At 44.4% G+C, this 16,897-nt stretch overlaps 1 protein-coding gene across 3 annotated transcripts in view; it reads left to right on the forward strand.

The window, feature by feature from the left end:
* Positions 1–15,449, forward strand: part of LOC129812764 (runt-related transcription factor 3-like) — an 85,660-nt gene extending 70,211 nt beyond the window's left edge. For 2 of the 3 annotated variants that reach the window (XM_055864610.1, XM_055864611.1), the window contains exons 7-8: positions 2,396–2,467; positions 11,481–15,449. In XM_055864610.1, the coding sequence (XP_055720585.1) occupies positions 2,396–2,467; positions 11,481–11,989 (581 nt within the window). In that variant the 3' untranslated portion in view covers positions 11,990–15,449. The remainder of the gene's footprint in view (positions 1–2,395; positions 2,468–11,480) is intronic. The other variant, XM_055864612.1, reaches the window with a different exon arrangement.
* The last annotated feature ends 1,448 nt before the right edge of the window (positions 15,450–16,897 follow it).

Genomic DNA, 16,897 nt, shown 5'->3' on the forward strand with positions numbered 1-16,897 from the left:
TGGATTTCACATGACTGGGAATACAGATATGCATCTGTTGGTCACAGATACCTTTATAAAAAGGTTTGGGCATGGATCAGAAAACCAGTCAGTATCTGGTGTGACCACCATTTGCTTCATGCAGTGCGACACATCTCCTTCTCATAGAGTTGATCAGGCTGTTGATTGTGGCCTGTGGAATGTTTTCCCACTCCTCTTCAATGGCTGTGGGAAGTTGCTGGATATTGTCGGGAACTGTAACACGCTGTTGTACAAGTCGATCCAGAGCATCCCAAACATGCTCAATGGGTGACATGTCTGGTGAGTATGCAGGCCATGGAAGAGCTGGGACATTTTCAGCTCACAGGAATTGTGTAAATATCCTTGGGACATAAGGCCGTGGATTATCATGCTGAAACATGAAGTGATGGCGGCAGATGAATAGCATGACAATGGGCCTCAGGATCTGAATCCGGTATCTCTGTGAATTCAAATTGCCATCGATAAAATGCAGTTGTGTTTGTTGTCTATAGCTTATGCCTGCCCATACCAAAACACCACTGCCACCATAGGGCACTCTGTTTACAACGTTGACATCCCCAAACCGGTCGTCCACACGACGCCATACACGTGGTCTGGTTGGATGTAATGCCAAGTTCTCTAAAACGACGTTGGAGGCAGCTTATGGTAGAGAATTTAACATTCAGTTCTCTGGCAACAGCTCTGGGGGACATTCCTGCAGTCAGCATGACAATTGCACGCTCTCTCAAAACTTGAGACATCTGTGGCATTGTGTTGTGTGAAAAAACTGCAAATATTAGAGTGGCAGTGTATATACTGAACAAAAATACAAACACAACATATAAATTGTTGGTCCCATGTTTCATGAGCTGAAATAAAATATCCCAGAAATTGTCCATACACACAAAAAGCTTGTTTCTCTTACATTTTGTGCACAAATTTGTTTACATCCCTGTTAGTGAGCATTTCTCTTTTGCCAAGATAATCCATCCCCCTGACAAGTGTGGCATATCAAGTAGCTGATTAAACAGCATGATCCTTACACAGGTGCACCTTGTGCTGGGACAATAAAAGGCCACTTTAGAATGTGCAGTTTTGTCACACAACGTCACAGATGTCTCAAGTTTTGAGGGAGCGGCAATTGGCATGCTGACTGCAGGAATGTCCACCAGAGATGTTGCCAGAGAATTATATGTCCATTTCTCTACCATAAGCCGCGTCCAATGTTGTTTTAGAGAATTTGGCAGTACGTCCAACCGGCCTCACAACTGCAGACCACGTGTCACCACGTCAGCCTAGGACCTCCACATCTGGCTTCTTCACTTGCGGGATCGTCTGAGACCAGCCACCCGGACAGCTGATGAAACTGACAAGTATTTTTGTCTGTAATTCTGATTGGCTGAGCCTGGCTCTCCAGTGTGTGTGCCTGGCTCCCAAGTGGGTGGGCCTGCTCAGTCATGTGAAATCGATAGATTAGGACCTAATTTATTTATTTCAATTGACTGATTTCCTTATTTGAACTGTAACTCAGTAAAATCGGTGAAATTGTTGCATGTTGCATTTATATTTTTGTTCATAACCGGAGATACATTATATGACTGCCAACGTCCTACAGTTTCTCTGCTATCAGTATGTCTGAATCTATAAATGGACAAGTGGTTTTTTGAGAATGTGTGGGCATGTGTGTGCATGTGTGTGTGTGTGTGTGTGCATGTGTGTGTGTGTACAAGTAAAAGCATGTGTGTTTGAGGTCCACGGTTCATTCTTGCAGTTTGGCTTGTAACAACTGCCCTATCTCAGTCCGAGAGCAAACTAACACTCTTTGCATGTCAAATTGTCAGCTTCCTGCGGTGTGGCCATTGAGTGTGAACCAGGGTCTCATGCGCTGCGCTTGTAAGGATTCTTCTTTCCCTGACAGGCTGACTGGACAGGCCAACAAAGGCCTCACACCTCCTCCTCCCAGCCCCCTGAGAAACCAAAATATCTCTGTTAGCTCCATCAGCCCCTCAGCCCTGTTTTCCCAAGCCCTCTCTCTAGTCTCACTCCAGTGAGAGCTCCCCTTCTGCCCTCCTCTCTGCTCAGTCAGCACATGCAGGCCTGTCACAGGTAGACAGCCAAACCACCACACTCAGATAGCTTTGACATGTTGCTGGCTTCTTTTAGGGCATTGAAGAGATCTGCACTCCCCTCACTCGAACACAGTACATGCACAGAACCTACAGAGTCATAACCGGAAACAATTCTCTCTAATCCTCTTGCACTTCTACTGTGCATCAGAATTAGAAACACTCATGTAATGAGGTCGTTGTCATACCTGCCCAGACTACAGTAGTGTCAGGCTAGTGTCATGTCTAAATTCTCCTTAATTAACACATACTATCTATGTCCATTGCAGCCCTGTGGTCTGACCAGATTGACCCACCAACTCTGAAGACATGCAAGGTGGAGGACGACCTCAGATGGTCAAGTAAGAGAGATATTATATCTACTCTACCTGGGGCCCCTATCCCAAACTGCTCTACGTCGCCTTACTTCTCACTTGTGCTTTCTCTCTATTGTTGTCGCTCGGGATTTTTTTCTTTCTTTTTCTTTCGGCCTCTCATTCACACACACTCACACAGCAGTAGGAAGTGAACAAGTATCCTGCTCTGCTTATATGACCCCCGGTTTTAGGTGCATTTCAGCGTGAGTCATATCTGTTTTTGTGTGTGCAGGCCTATATGGGAAAGATGTTTGCTTGTGTTGTTTGTTTGTTTCTGAGGCTTAATCATAACACGCAAGGCCCAATCACTGAGCAGTACGAGAGGCGTGGTGAGCAATAAGAGATGGCCATAATTACTAGTCTGAGAAAACAGGCATGAAATGTACAGAGAGGGGATGATTGAGGAGACTTGGACTACATACACAACATCACCCTAGCCAATTCACAATATCCAACTTCTTCAAGAGTAGCTGAGAACAACAATTAAGACACTGCTTCATATCAATAGTCAGTCAATCATGTCTTTGACAAGGTGGAATTAATATAGAGATAGTGGAAGAGCTGGGACTAAGGATATGCAATGGGCGTTCCACTCGTTGTGACATTTTGGGGAATGCGTTTTGGTTTGCCTTCAGAGCTCTGGATCCCAGAACATTCCAAAACACCCCCTTTCTCCCTCCCTCCCTGGTGTTTTGTCACTCTTCTTCTCCTGCCCCACAGCCACTCAACCACCCACCTGCTCTCTTCCCAGAAACCACCGAAGCACACTGCACCAGACCTGCTGAGTCATCTGCTTACACACCATTCCATTTTACTCCTCGATGATCCTCATACTAAGCCCCTTCTGTATGACTCATCAATTAGGCTTGTTGGAAATTCATGGTTTTCAAAAGGTTTGATAAGGGAAAGCCCCCGTTGTAAAACAGACGTTAGATGTGACTGTCAGTGATTTCCAAACACAATGCAGCAGTTTCATCATTTTTCAATGACTACAAGATGGAATGTATGCAGAGATGGAATGCATAGATTGACATATTTACTTTTGACACTACGCGAGCGAGACATTCCCTTGACAGATATTCACTTCAGAACAAAATACTCACTAGGGTGTGAAAAGTGGAATTTGCGTTTGATGGGGACTAACGGTAGTGGGGAGAAGTCCTAATGTCTAATCATGAAATTCATATCCAGTTCCAGAGAGACAGAGATTATTAAACTATTACGATCAACAATAATATCGAAGCGTGCACATGCCACCTGGCCAGAACTCATTGGCCAGCAGCATACCACCCTGCATTCCACTGCTGGCTTGCTTCTGATGCTAAGCAGGTTTGGTCCTGGATGGGAGACCAGATGCTGCTGGAAGTGGTGTTGGAGGGCCAATAGGAGGCACCCTTTCCTCTGGTCTAAAAAAATGCCCCAGGGTGGTGATTGGGGACATTGCCCTGTGTAGGGTGCTGTCTTTCAGATGGGATGTTAAATGGGTGTCCTGACTCTCTGTGGTCACTAAAGATCCCATGGCACTTATTGTAAGAGTAGGGGAGGTAACCCTGGCTAAATTTCCAATCTGACCATCATGGTCACCTAATCATTCCCAGCTTACAATTGGCTCACTCCTCTCCGCTGTAACTATTCCCCAGGTTGTTGCTGTAAATGAGAATGTGTTCTCAGTCAATTTACCTGGTAAATGAATAATAAGTCATAGTAGGAAACAACAGTTGATTTAGTTAACAAACTCATAAATCACATCTGGTTCATTGATGCATTAGGAAAATCTTGGTGTTTATCATCACAAACTCCCTAATGCCTCAATCGTGTTGCTAGTGATAGGTAGAGCCATGCAAAACCTGCTGGGCTCACATGCTACAGTGGCTGCAATGGAGAGGGCTTTGGTGTTGTTGACCGTGTTGTTCTAGTTCAGAAGAGCCACGGTAAGAGGTGAAGGCTATTTGCATCAGATGCGAAGCTCCAACCCCAAGGCCTAAGCGCTTAAACAAACATCTAAGGATCATTTGTGTTCATTTGTGTCTCCTATTCTTTGGCTTGTGGACCAACATTATTTCCCTGGCAATGTATTTCTTGGCCAAACTTTGACTATTCTTGCGGCGTTTGGTCAAGATCTCACTCTGCATTCGTAACAACTTTTCATTCTCACAACTCATCACCAAAAAATCGAATCTACTCTGAAATCAGTGATGGTCTGGGAAGCATGGGACAGTCACTCCTCTCTGGCTGCGGTCTGAGGGAAGGAGATGAAAGGCGAAGAGATCTCTCTCTCCATCTCTCTCTCTCTGGGCCAGCCTGGTCTGAGATTTTCTCCCTTTCCCACCACTCCACTTATTTGCCTGAGACACCATTCCCTGGGCGCTGCTCGTCACAGTTTGCATTCAGCCTGAGTAAACATTTCACAGGTGAGGGCCTGGATTTGCATCCCTCACCCCCACCCCTCCACATACACACACCTCGCTGGCGACCTCAGTTTGCCCTTATGTTAACAACCAAAATCAGTTTCTCCCGTAAGCAAATGAGGCAAACCTCCCTCCATATCTGGGTTACACGCTTGACTGTGGACTAGTGGACCTCAGAGAGCAAGCGAGAGAGACAGAGAGAAAGAGATTTACCCCGCTCCTGCGGTGTTGCAGAACTCAATATGGGAACGCGCACACAAGCAAGGGAGCGAGGGAAAGAGAGGAGAGTGAAGGAAAAAAAGGAGCGCTCTAGAACAATGTGTTCTCTATTAAAAAAAAATGGATTCCCAGCCGCCACCCCTTTTAGAGTGGGAACATCACAGACGGCGGGCCGCACCAACTAGCCCTCTGGGGTCCATCCCCTCTCCTGTCCCTGCAATTTAGTCAACACGTTTCAGCTGAGCCTAATGGAGATCATGTGTTGGGTGGGCCGCTGCTACCAGCTAGGCCGCATCAGGACCAAAGATCCAACACTCCTCCTCCCTTGTACCCACAGCCCCGCTGTTACCACAGCCCCGGAGCCACAGAGCCGCAGAGCCTCAGCCTATAATTAGCTGGCAGAGAGATGAGGAGGGGGCTGTGTGTGGATCAGGGTAGCTAACAGAAGATTGCAAAACTGTGGTTCTGTGTGAGTAGAGAGTTGCTGATCTACCCATATCCTCTAGAGGGAGCAGCTGAGCTGCTGAGAGGTGAACAGTGGTGGTGACTGGCTGGTCCACCGCCAAGGTTGTGACGGGACACAACCCCATTAAGGTGTTGTGATAAGTGTCCAGTTGAGTTTCCCCTGACAAAATACAGGAGCCTCTCCCCGCCGCAATTTAGTCAACACGTTTCCACTGGCGACAATTAAATAGAGATCATGTGTGGGGTGGGCCAAAGCCGCCAGAGCCATCAAGTCCCCGTGCCACAGATACAGGCTCCACCCTGAAGCCTATATTTATCAGGGAGACAGAGACGGAGAGAGATGGACGGAGAGAGACGGAGAGAGAGAGAGAGAGACGGAGAGAGAGAGACGGAGAGAGAGAGAGACGGAGAGAGAGAGAGACGGAGAGAGAGAGACGGAGAGATGGAGAGAGACGGAGAGAGAGAGAGACGGAGAGAGATGGAGAGAGAGAGAGAGACGGAGAGAGAGAGATGGAGAGAGATGGAGAGAGAGAGAGAGAGACGGAGAGAGAGAGAGAGAAAGGAAGAGAGAGAAAGGGAGCTTTTTGGGAGTCCGGTAGGAATTAGTGGGCCGACTCCACTTATACTGAATCAACAGCAGCTGAGGGTTTGGATTTTCTTTGCGTGAAATCAGATACGGGGCCCGACTCTGGTGCCTGGTAGACTCTGGAAAAAGAAACAACACCCCCAACCCTCCTCACTAACCCCCCTTCATCCGAAAAGGAAGACATTTTCAACTGCAGAAAATAAATGTGTTCTTGAGAAAAGAAAGCAGGAGCCGTGGAAATTGCAAAGGAACATATTTTTTTGTTGCTGAAAATGGACCCAATTCTCCAGACGTGGGGGAAAGACATTTCAACAAGACTATGGCACGCAAGTTCAGCATCTTCCCCCCTCGGGGCTGTGGCGTGCAAGCGCTTGCTGTTTCACAAATACAGCCTGTCTTTTCTCTGCCATCCAAATCCACATTTTATACTAGAGTCATGTGGGAACACTGAGCCCATCAAAACCAAATCCAGTGGAATCAGACAAACAAATGAGTAGGTTCTGACAGGGGTGTGTGTGTGTGTGTGTGTGTGTGTGTGTGTGTGTGTGTGTGTGTGTGTGTGTGTGTGTGTGTGTGTGTGTGTGTGTGTGTGTGTGTGTGTGTGTGTGTGCGTGCGTGCGTGCGTGCGTGCGTGCGTGCGTGCGTGCGTGCGTGCGTGCGTGTGTCTGTGTCTGTGTCTGTGTGTGTATCTGTGTCTGTGTCTGTGTCTGTGTCTGTGTCTGTGTGTGTGTGTGTGTGTGTGTGTGTGTGTGTGTGTGTGTGTGTGTGTGTGTGGCAGGTGTGTGCGTGGCAGGTGCAAGAAACCACGTCACACCTGTTGGCATTCACAATGTAGGTTGAGCTCTCCCAAACCACAGCAAAGGACAAGGAAGTCAATCAAATTCCAGAGCGTACATGCATACCTGCATGCCTGCATGCCCACCTTACCCAATAACTAACTATTCATCAGTACACATATGCCATTCTTTCCTATGTACTAGAAAATCACCCATGCTACAGGCCACAAAAGGATCTGCTGACAAGGTCAGCATCCAGCCCATTACCCTGTTGTACATCTAGATTAAAACATACACCGATTCTACAATACATTAGGAACACCTTTGTGTTGAGGCTGCCCTCAGAACAGCCTCAATTCGTCGGGGCATGGACTCTACAAGGTGTTGAAAGCGTTCCACAGGGATGCTGGCCCATGTTGTCTCCAATGCTTCCCACAGTTGTGTCAAGTTGGCTGGATGTCCTTTGGGTGGTGGACCATTCTTGATACACATGGGAAACTGTTGAGCGTAAAAAACCCAGCAGCGTTGCAGTTCTCTACACACTTAAACTGGTGCTTCAATATTGTGTCTTGCCCATTCACCCTCTGAATGACACACACACAATCCATGTCTCAATTGCCTCAAGACTTAAAAGTCCTTATTTAACCTGTCTCCTCCTCTTCATCTACACTGATTGAAGTGGATTTAACAAGTGACATCAATAAGGGATCACAGCTTTCACCTGGATTCACCTGGTCAGTCTATGTCATGGAAATAGCAGGTGTTCTTAATGTTTTATACACCCACTGTATACAGTTTGTCAATACACTGTGGGCAACAGCATATAGGGAAGGAACGGGGTGATTTCCCTAGCAGTAGGATAGCAAGAGGTGGAGACTTACCAATGATGACACAGGTGAGCATGGGAAGGGTATTGGCAAAACCAAAATCCATAACAAAGTCTAAATAACAATGCCATAATAAAAGTCTCAGATATAGGCCTATATTTCTTATTCCAAAAACCATGGCTACAGTAGCAAGAAAACCGTGAGACATGACCTAAGAGATGAGTGACAGTTGTCAGGTGTTCTATGGCTCCCGTTGGCCTACTTTCTCAGAGGTGATTGACTGCCGCACCCTGAGCAAACCTTCATTCCTGATTGCCTGCCAAAAAGAAGTGAAACTGATCGAGTAGAGAGTTAAGGTTTAATGTCACGTGTACAAGTACAGTGAAATGCCTTTCTTGCTACAGTGGGGCAAAAAAGTATTTAGTCAGCAACCAATTGTGCAAGTTTTCCCACTTAAAAAGATGAGAGAGGCCTGTCATTTTCATCATAGGTACACTTCAACTATGACAGACAAAATGAGAAAAGAAAATCCAGAAAATCACATTGTAGGATTTTTAATGAATTTATTTGCAAATTATGGTGGAAAATAAGTATTTGGTCACCTACAAACAAGCAAGATTTCTGGCTCTCACAGACTTGTAACTTCTTCTTTAAGAGGCTCCTCTGTCCTCCACTCGTTACCTGTATTAATGGCACCTGTTTGAACTTGTTATCAGTATAAAAGACACCTGTCCACAACCTCAAACAGTCACACTCCAAACTCCACTATGGCCAAGAACAAAGAGCTGTCAAAGGACACCAGAAACAAAATTGTAGACCTGCACCAGGCTGGGAAGACTGAATCTGCAATAGGTAAGCAGCTTGGTTTGAAGAAATCAACTGTGGGAGCAATTATTAGGAAATGGAAGACATACAAGACCACTGATAATCTCCCTCGATCTGGGGATCCACGCAAGATCTCACCCCGTGGGGTCAAAATGATCACAAGAACGGTGAGCAAAAATCCCAGAACCACACGGTGGGACCTAGTGAATGACCTGCAGAGAGCTGGGACCAAAGTAACAAAGCCTACCATCAGTAACACACTACGCCGCCAGGGACTCAAATCCTGCAGTGCCAGACGTGTCCCCCTGCTTAAGCCAGTACATGTCCAGGCCCGTCTGAAGTTTGCTAGAGAGCATTTGGATGATCCAGAAGAAGATTGGGAGAATGTCATATGGTCAGATGAAACCAAAATATTTATATATATTATATATATATTATATATTATAAATATTATATTTTGGTAAAAACTCAACTCGCTGTGTTTGGAGGACAAAGAATGTTGAGTTGCATCCAAAGAACACCAAACCTACTGTGAAGCATGGGGGTGGAAACATCATGGTTTGGGGCTGTTTTTCTGCAAAGGGACCAGGACGACTGATCCGTGTAAAGGAAAGAATGAATGGGGCCATGTATCGTGAGATTTTGAGTGAAAACCTCCTTCCATCAGCAAGGGCATTGAAGATGAAACGTGGCTGGGTCTTTCAGCATGACAATGATCCTAAACACACCGCCCGGGCAACGAAGGAGTGGCTTCGTAAGAAGCCTTTCAAGGTCTTGGAGTGGCCTACCAGTCTCCAGATCTCAACCCCATAGAATATCTTTGGACGGAGTTGAAAGTCCGTGTTGCCCAGCAACAGCCCCAAAACATCACTGCTCTAGAGGAGATCTGCATGGAGGAATGGGCCAAAATACCAGCAACAGTGTGTGAAAACCTTGTAAAGACTTACAGAAAACGTTTGACCTCTGTCATTGCCAACAAAGGGTATATAACAAAGTATTGAGATAAACTTTTGTTATTGACCAAATATTTATTTTACACCATAATTTGCAAATAAATTCATTAAAAATCCTACAATGTGATTTTCTGGATTTTTCTTTCTCATTTTGTCTGTCATAGTTGAAGTGTACCTATGATGAAAATTACAGGCCTCTCATCTTTTTAAGTGGGAGAACTTGCACAATTGGTGGCTGACTAAATACCTTTTTGCCCCACTGTAACTCAATGTAGTATTAAAAATAACCTGAAGTAAAACAGAAACCACACAATAAATACAAATTGAAGAACAGGGGAAAGTAAGAAGCTATATACAGGATAAACAGATTAGTAGCAGCGTAAACGAAGGTTGTTTGTGACTGTGTGTGTGTGTGTGTGTGTGTGTGTGTGTGTGTGTGTGTGTGTGTGTGTGTGTGTGGAGTCAGTATAAATGTGTGTGTTGGAGTGTCCGTGTGCGTGAGTGGGTCGAGTCCTGAGAGTGTGCATAGAGACAGTCAAAAAACCAACTAAAATACAAGGATAGTCCGTTTAACAGAGATATTAAACGTCAGTTTATTGGTTTACAGAAGCCTACATCACACGGAATGAAGAAGAAAAATCACTGTTGTCAATATTGGTAATTGTAAGTGGAGCCTTTATGGGTTCTCTACCTGACTGATCCAACAGGTAGGCTAGCTGAAGGCCTAGGTGCATACATTCAGTGCATGGTGTGTGTATCTGTCCCTGTATGTACCTATCAAACCCAGATACTACAGTACAGTAGGTGGCAGCATGCTGTAGCCAAAACAGCCAGTTACCAGATCAATGAGAAGCCTGAGAGAGAGACACACACACCACACACACACAAACGAACTGGCTGACCCTGTAAATAGTATGCTTACTTACTTTCTTGTGTTCTTATTTGTATTTCTTGTGTGTTTTTGTTCTCTTGTTATTTTTAGTATTACATTCTTATTGATTACTGCATTGTTGGGGTCAGAGCTGGCAAGAAAGGCATTTCACTGTACATGACATTAAAACTTGTAACACACACATTTTGAAAGAACTGCCAAATGAGCCTAACTCTGTAGTCATGCATGTTTTGTTGGGGGGGCGGTATGGTGTTGTGTTTAAGGAAATGTGCTGGTGACAGGAGCTGCCCCAAATTCCAGCGAGAAAAACTGCAGAGTCAAATCCTTGAGCAAGATCAGTTGAATAAATCAGGGAATGTTTGGCTGTGAAATTTAAGTCAAAACAGCTGGCTTTTGTGTGCTGTGTTACCTATGTGACTACACTTCAGGATAGTTTATCACTGACAAGAATGTGACATTGATACGGCTTGCATTACTTTTACAAAATACACAAATACATAGAACTCTCTCCCTCTCCCTCCCTCTGTTTGTCTGAATGTGATGGTTACCTCTTTAGTTTCCTGTTCTCTCTCATCAGTTTGATGTACGGTATGTAGAGTTACACAACAGCACACGCTGCACAACAAGCTGTCAGTGTTTACTCAAAGCACCACTCTGCTCTGACAATACCTCTTTTCATTCCTCCAAACAACAGAGAACGCTGTTCCTGTACATTACTCTAGTTCAGCTGGTAGGGTTCTGTAGGAGGGCTATGTTAAGGCTTCGAGGGAGGACACTCATAACTTCATCTGGTTCCCAGAGCTGTGTGATGATGTGCTGTCACAGCTTGATGTCTCAGTTTATTACTTGTCACTAGTGTTTGCAGGGTTGTAGACTGGAGGCCCCACACTGTCAGTTGGGGATGTGGTACTTTACTACAGCTTCCTGTCAAAGGAAGGAACTCTGACTCCCCCTATCTCACTTTGACACTGAAAATTTCCATGAGTTTGATCTACGTGCGCCAGGAGTTTCTAAACCAAATCTGTTGTTTCTCTCTCCCTCGCTCAGGTCCCACCGCTGACCTCTTCCCCCAGAGGACCACCTTCCCTTCTCTGTCCCCGCTGACCGACCCCCGTTTCTCAGACCCACGTATGCACTACCCAGGGGCCTTCACCTACTCAGCCAACCCCTCCAGCACGGGCATCGGAGGCCTCAGTGTGACGGGCATGTCCGCCTCCTCCCGCTACCACACCTACCTGCCCCCACCCTACCCTGGAAACCAGAACCAGGGCAGCCACTTCCAGTCCAACTCCTCCCCCTACCACCTGTACTATGGCACCGGGTCCGGCTCCTACCAGTTCTCCATGGTGGGCCCGGCCGGGACCGGGGGTGAGCGTTCCCCCACCCGCCTGCTGCCTTGCTCTGGAATCTCAGCCTCTGGAGGGGGCAACAGCCTGATGAACCAGGGCCTGAACAACCAGAGCGAAGGGGTGGAGGCAGACGGCAGTCACAGCAACTCCCCTACGGCCATGAGCGGCTCTGGACGCATGGACGAGTCTGTCTGGAGGCCTTATTGACTGTCAGACAGCTAGAGGAAATGCAGGAGAGAAAGAGCAAAAGTAAAGAAGATGAATGAACAAAAAAAGATGAATCCTCCCCCAAAAATAAATGCTGCATGTTTGTATTTTATTTCTCGCGCACTCGCTTCGTACCCTTTTCCTAGTTGACCAAAGACATTCACTATCTGTCAGGATGCCATGGCCAGAGATTACCTTTATGCAAGCCATGGGTATATCCTGCACTGTGACAGGGACTACTCTCTGAGGCTCTGAAACCATACAAATCTCATGCTTTTCAATTGATGAGTAAGAAATGCAAAATAACTGTAAATAGATGTTATGGTGTTACAACAAAAAGCCATAGTAATATATCCGGATCTTTTGAAAAACAGGTACATGCATACTAAAGACTGTGAATGGCAAAACCTTCATAGCCATTCACTCTATGCAGCTAATGAACTGAAAAAATGCTAGTGCTATTGTGGTTAACTAGCCAACACGACCAAAATGATCATTTTCCCACAGATGACAGTACCTTTCTTGACATTACAAGCTAAGCATCCAGACCAGTGACTGTACTGCCTCAGCAGCCTTTCACTGTCAGGTGATAACAGAGATCAAATATGATGTTTGCTTCACGAGTGTCTCAGAACCTGCCCTAGATGGCTTGTGGCTGTATTGCTAATGTAACATAACAGTTGATTCTGAAGCTTTTATTTGGTGTGAGGTTTGGAGATTCACCCTTCAGTCCATGAAACATCCTTAAAAACAATACATGGTCTCAAAGTAATTCTGCATTGCTTGACAATTTAATGTACTATTTGTACTGATGTCTGAGTGAAGCTCCCCTGTAAAGTTGTTAATGTATTGATAATCTATGCAGTAGAATAGCTGATATTTTGAAGACTGTACAGGACATTAGCAGATTTTTTTTTTTAAAGCAGGATTTTTATGGATTCCTTTTGTTTTAGTTTGTTGGACTGTTTTCTTTATTTTTACTTATGATATATACACTGAGTGTACAAAACATTAAGAACACCTGCTCCTTCCATGACAGACTGACCCGCTGAATCCAGGTGAAAGCTGTGATCCCTTATTGATGTCACTTGTTAAATCCACTTCAATTAGTGTAATTGAAGAGGAGGAGACACGTTAAAGAAGGATTTTTAAGCCTTGCGACAATTGAGACATGGATTGTGTATGTGCCATTCAGAGGGTGACTGGGCAAGACAAAAGATTAAAGTGCCTTTGAATGGGGTATGGTAGTAGGCTCATCGGTTTGTGTCAAGATCTGCAACATTGCTGGGGTTTTTACGCTCAACAGTTTCCCATGTTTATCAAGAATGGTCCACCACCCAAAGGACATCCAGCCAACTTCACAAAACTGTGGGAAGTATTGGCGCCAACATGGGCCAGAATCCCTGTGGAACGCTTTCAACACCTTGTAGAGTCCATGCCCCGACGAATTGAGACTGTTCTGAGGGCCAAAGGGGATGGGAGGGGGGGGGTGCAACTCAATATTAGGAAGGTGTCTGTTTTGTACACTCAATGTTGTTGTTTTTTTCATTCTGTATGCAAACTGTTTTAGTATAGTATGTTTGAACTGGATAACACAGTTTACTTTTTTATATTTATTTGAGCCAAATTTAAGGAAATGTTCACTTATGCCCAAAATCATTTAGCATTCTCTCCAACTCCTCTTTTTATATAACTATTTTGTTCATTTGTTGTTTAATATAAAAATTTGAATCTGTGTAATATATTGCTCCTAAATTATGAAAAAATACACTTCTATTGTTATTATTTTGTATTCCAATGTAGCGTAGATGCACTAAAAACTTTCACGATATTCCACCATTAGAACCACAGATCTCAGCATTCATTTCACCAATCACATTACTTATAAAGATTAAAGACCCCCCCCCCCCCCCCCCCCAGCCTCCTTGAGGTCCCAAAGTCATCGGGAAGAAAAAAAATGCACTGTTCTAAACATTCAATTATCATAATAAACTTTTATGTACACAGATTCTCCTTTCAGAGAGAGAAGAAAATGGTTAAATACCTAAGGCACACAGTTGTCAATCCAACCCACAGTATGTGGCTATGCAGATCTTGTTTCTTTGTATATCAGACAAAGATACTAACCTGTAAGAAGAACGCCTGAAACCCCAGACTTTAACTGGCTTCATCTCAAACCATATTGGCATGTCTGAATAAACTGACTCACAAAACATTGGAGACGAAGTGAGCTCATTTTCAAATGCACATACACATGCCGCTCATATGAGAACAAGCCTCTGATATCCTTACTAGAACCACAGTAGATTGAGCAGTGACAGAGGTAAAGGTACAGGTCTGCACATTCTCACAGTCTCAAGGGCCTTTCCCATGCTGTCACAGTCATGATCCCTGTACCCCAGCGGGACACCTAGAATAAGGATGAAGATAGGAGAGGGAAGGGAGGTCAAAGTGGGATCCTCTTACCAACAACATGGGCAATCCTAACAAAAAAACAAGCCCCTTTCTTCTTCATGAGCTGTGAGTCTTTTGAAGCCTGTATGAATGGGATATCTCTCCATCCTATTGTAATTTACTGATCATTAGTGCCAGCAGCTCAGGGCTCTGCCCAGGATTAAGATGTTGTCAGGACAGAGCATCTTTGTATGAGCTGTATTAAAGCAACTTAATTAAGTCATGGTGTCAGGTGTCTCATGTTACAAACTGGCAGAGGTTTTTTGGTGAAAAGGAGGAGGATGAGACTTGTTGGGGCTTCTTGGGAGCCCATGTTCTACCATTTAGGGATGGTTAATTGAATACAGTATCTACTTCCCTATGCCTTATTCTTGTTCAAGACCATCGATAATATCAATATTCATTCCTATCTCCTGGTGAGTGGAGGGAAAACATTGCATGTCCTAGACTGTGTTCCTACTCATTCTCTTTGGGTTTGAAGGCCTAACTTTAGATTGGGCAAAATTCATGCAGCTATGAGAAACCAAAGATGTACCTGATATCATGTGGTTATATCAAAACCAAAGAAATGCCTGTAATATTGTTCCATTGCAAGTTTGGATGTGTTGTTTTACACAAATTGTTTGTGGTAACTTTTGTAAAGCCTTGGTTGGTTTCCAAGATCTGTAGACAAAATGTCCACAACTCTTATGAAAGAGGTTGTGTGTATATCATATGACATTTGCAAAACAGGGAGGCCAAATGATACAATTTAATTGTATTTTATTTTCTGTTGGATCTTTTGATGTTTATTTTAAAGAAGCTCCTCTTCATTTTGTTATACCATAATGTTAATTCATTTTGCTCTCTTTCCTTTTTCTTAATGCTCAAAGCATGTATGTCTGAAGCTGATATGTTAATTTAATTTTCATCCATGTAATATCCTTAAAGACTGTATTAAGTGCTTGTAAAGTGTGCGGATAATGTAGTTTTTAACAATTTTCATTAAAAAAAAACATCAATTTCAGCTTTTTCTCATGATCGTTGTTTTTATTCTAATTATAATATGACAAAATGATACATGTATTTCAGTTACCCCTAATGAGGAGAATAGCTATGTCAACACAAGTTATAGCACAATAGCACAATAGAACCTTTGAGTAAAACTGGAGGGGTCTCAAACATTTACGACCAAATTCTTCAACATGATTAGCTTCATTGCAAAGACATTCCACTGGATAATACTTCTTCAATTCTGACATTCAATATTGAAAAGTCTGGATTGTAAATACCTCTATGGTTAGCAAAGGGAAGGTGTTGAAAGTGAACACGGTAACACGTAGGCAAAGGTTATAATTCAACCCCTAGAAATACAAACAGGATCAACGGGTACAGTATAATGGGTACAAAGCGGGAAAACATCTCAAAGTTGAATCAAACTCAATGCATTCTAATTCATTACTTTCTGGCAAATTCTGTTCTCATCCAATGCCCTCTTAGGCTTTGACCCAGAAATACAAATGATACCGTGTTCCTCAAAACCCTTCTCTCTGTGTTGTCATCTCATCATCTCAATGGTGGTGCATTACCCAAGCCTTCACTCTTAATTATCCCCCAGCCTACCATCAGTACGCCTCTCACAGGCAAATTACCCACACTCCTCAGTGCCTCACAAACACCACAGCTGTCAACACGGCAGTACCCAGGGCGTAAATAAAGCACGTCCCAGGAATCCGACACCACCCTGGCAATCTCAGCACAGTGCACCTTGGCAAGTTGTCACTTGTTAAAAAACAAAAGAGTCAAAGTTAGGAATGTCGGCGTTCTTTTCCACTGTAAGGTTGGGTGTTAATTTATGCAGTGCTGATGGCATCTATTTGGCCCATTTGATGTCTGCCCACAGGATTAAACACACTCTCTCTTAGGGTGGTCTGATATCAGTTCTGTGGTTAACCTGAAATACAATGCCCACAATCCCTAACTCTTAAACTAGTTCTACCTTTTGAGATGCCATGAAAAGGTCCGCTGCTTCCTTCACTCCCTTGTTTATTTCTCCCTCCCTGGTATGCTGATTTCTCCCTCCCTGGTATGCTGATTTCTCCCTCCCTGGTATGCTGCTTTCTCCCTCTTCCTTTTTACCTTTAAACTCTGTCTTCTCCTCCCAAGCTACTCTTTTCTCTCAGGCCTTCTGTGGGCAACAAAGTCTCAGGTTGCGCACACACAGGCTCCAGACACCACTGCATTCAATTAACTTAGAACACCCCCCCCCCCCACACACACACACACACACACACACACACACACACACACACACACACACACACACACACACACACACACACACACACACACACACACACACACACACACACACACACACACACACACAGAGAGAGAATCCCCAATGACAGATCTCACACCGGTTAGATTTTCACACAGAAAGAGTGGCACTCCACTTCACAGTGTATGACAGAT

The sequence above is a fragment of the Salvelinus fontinalis genome, chromosome 16, assembly GCF_029448725.1.
Source record: "Salvelinus fontinalis isolate EN_2023a chromosome 16, ASM2944872v1, whole genome shotgun sequence".
In the NCBI taxonomy this organism is placed as follows: domain Eukaryota; kingdom Metazoa; phylum Chordata; class Actinopteri; order Salmoniformes; family Salmonidae; genus Salvelinus; species Salvelinus fontinalis.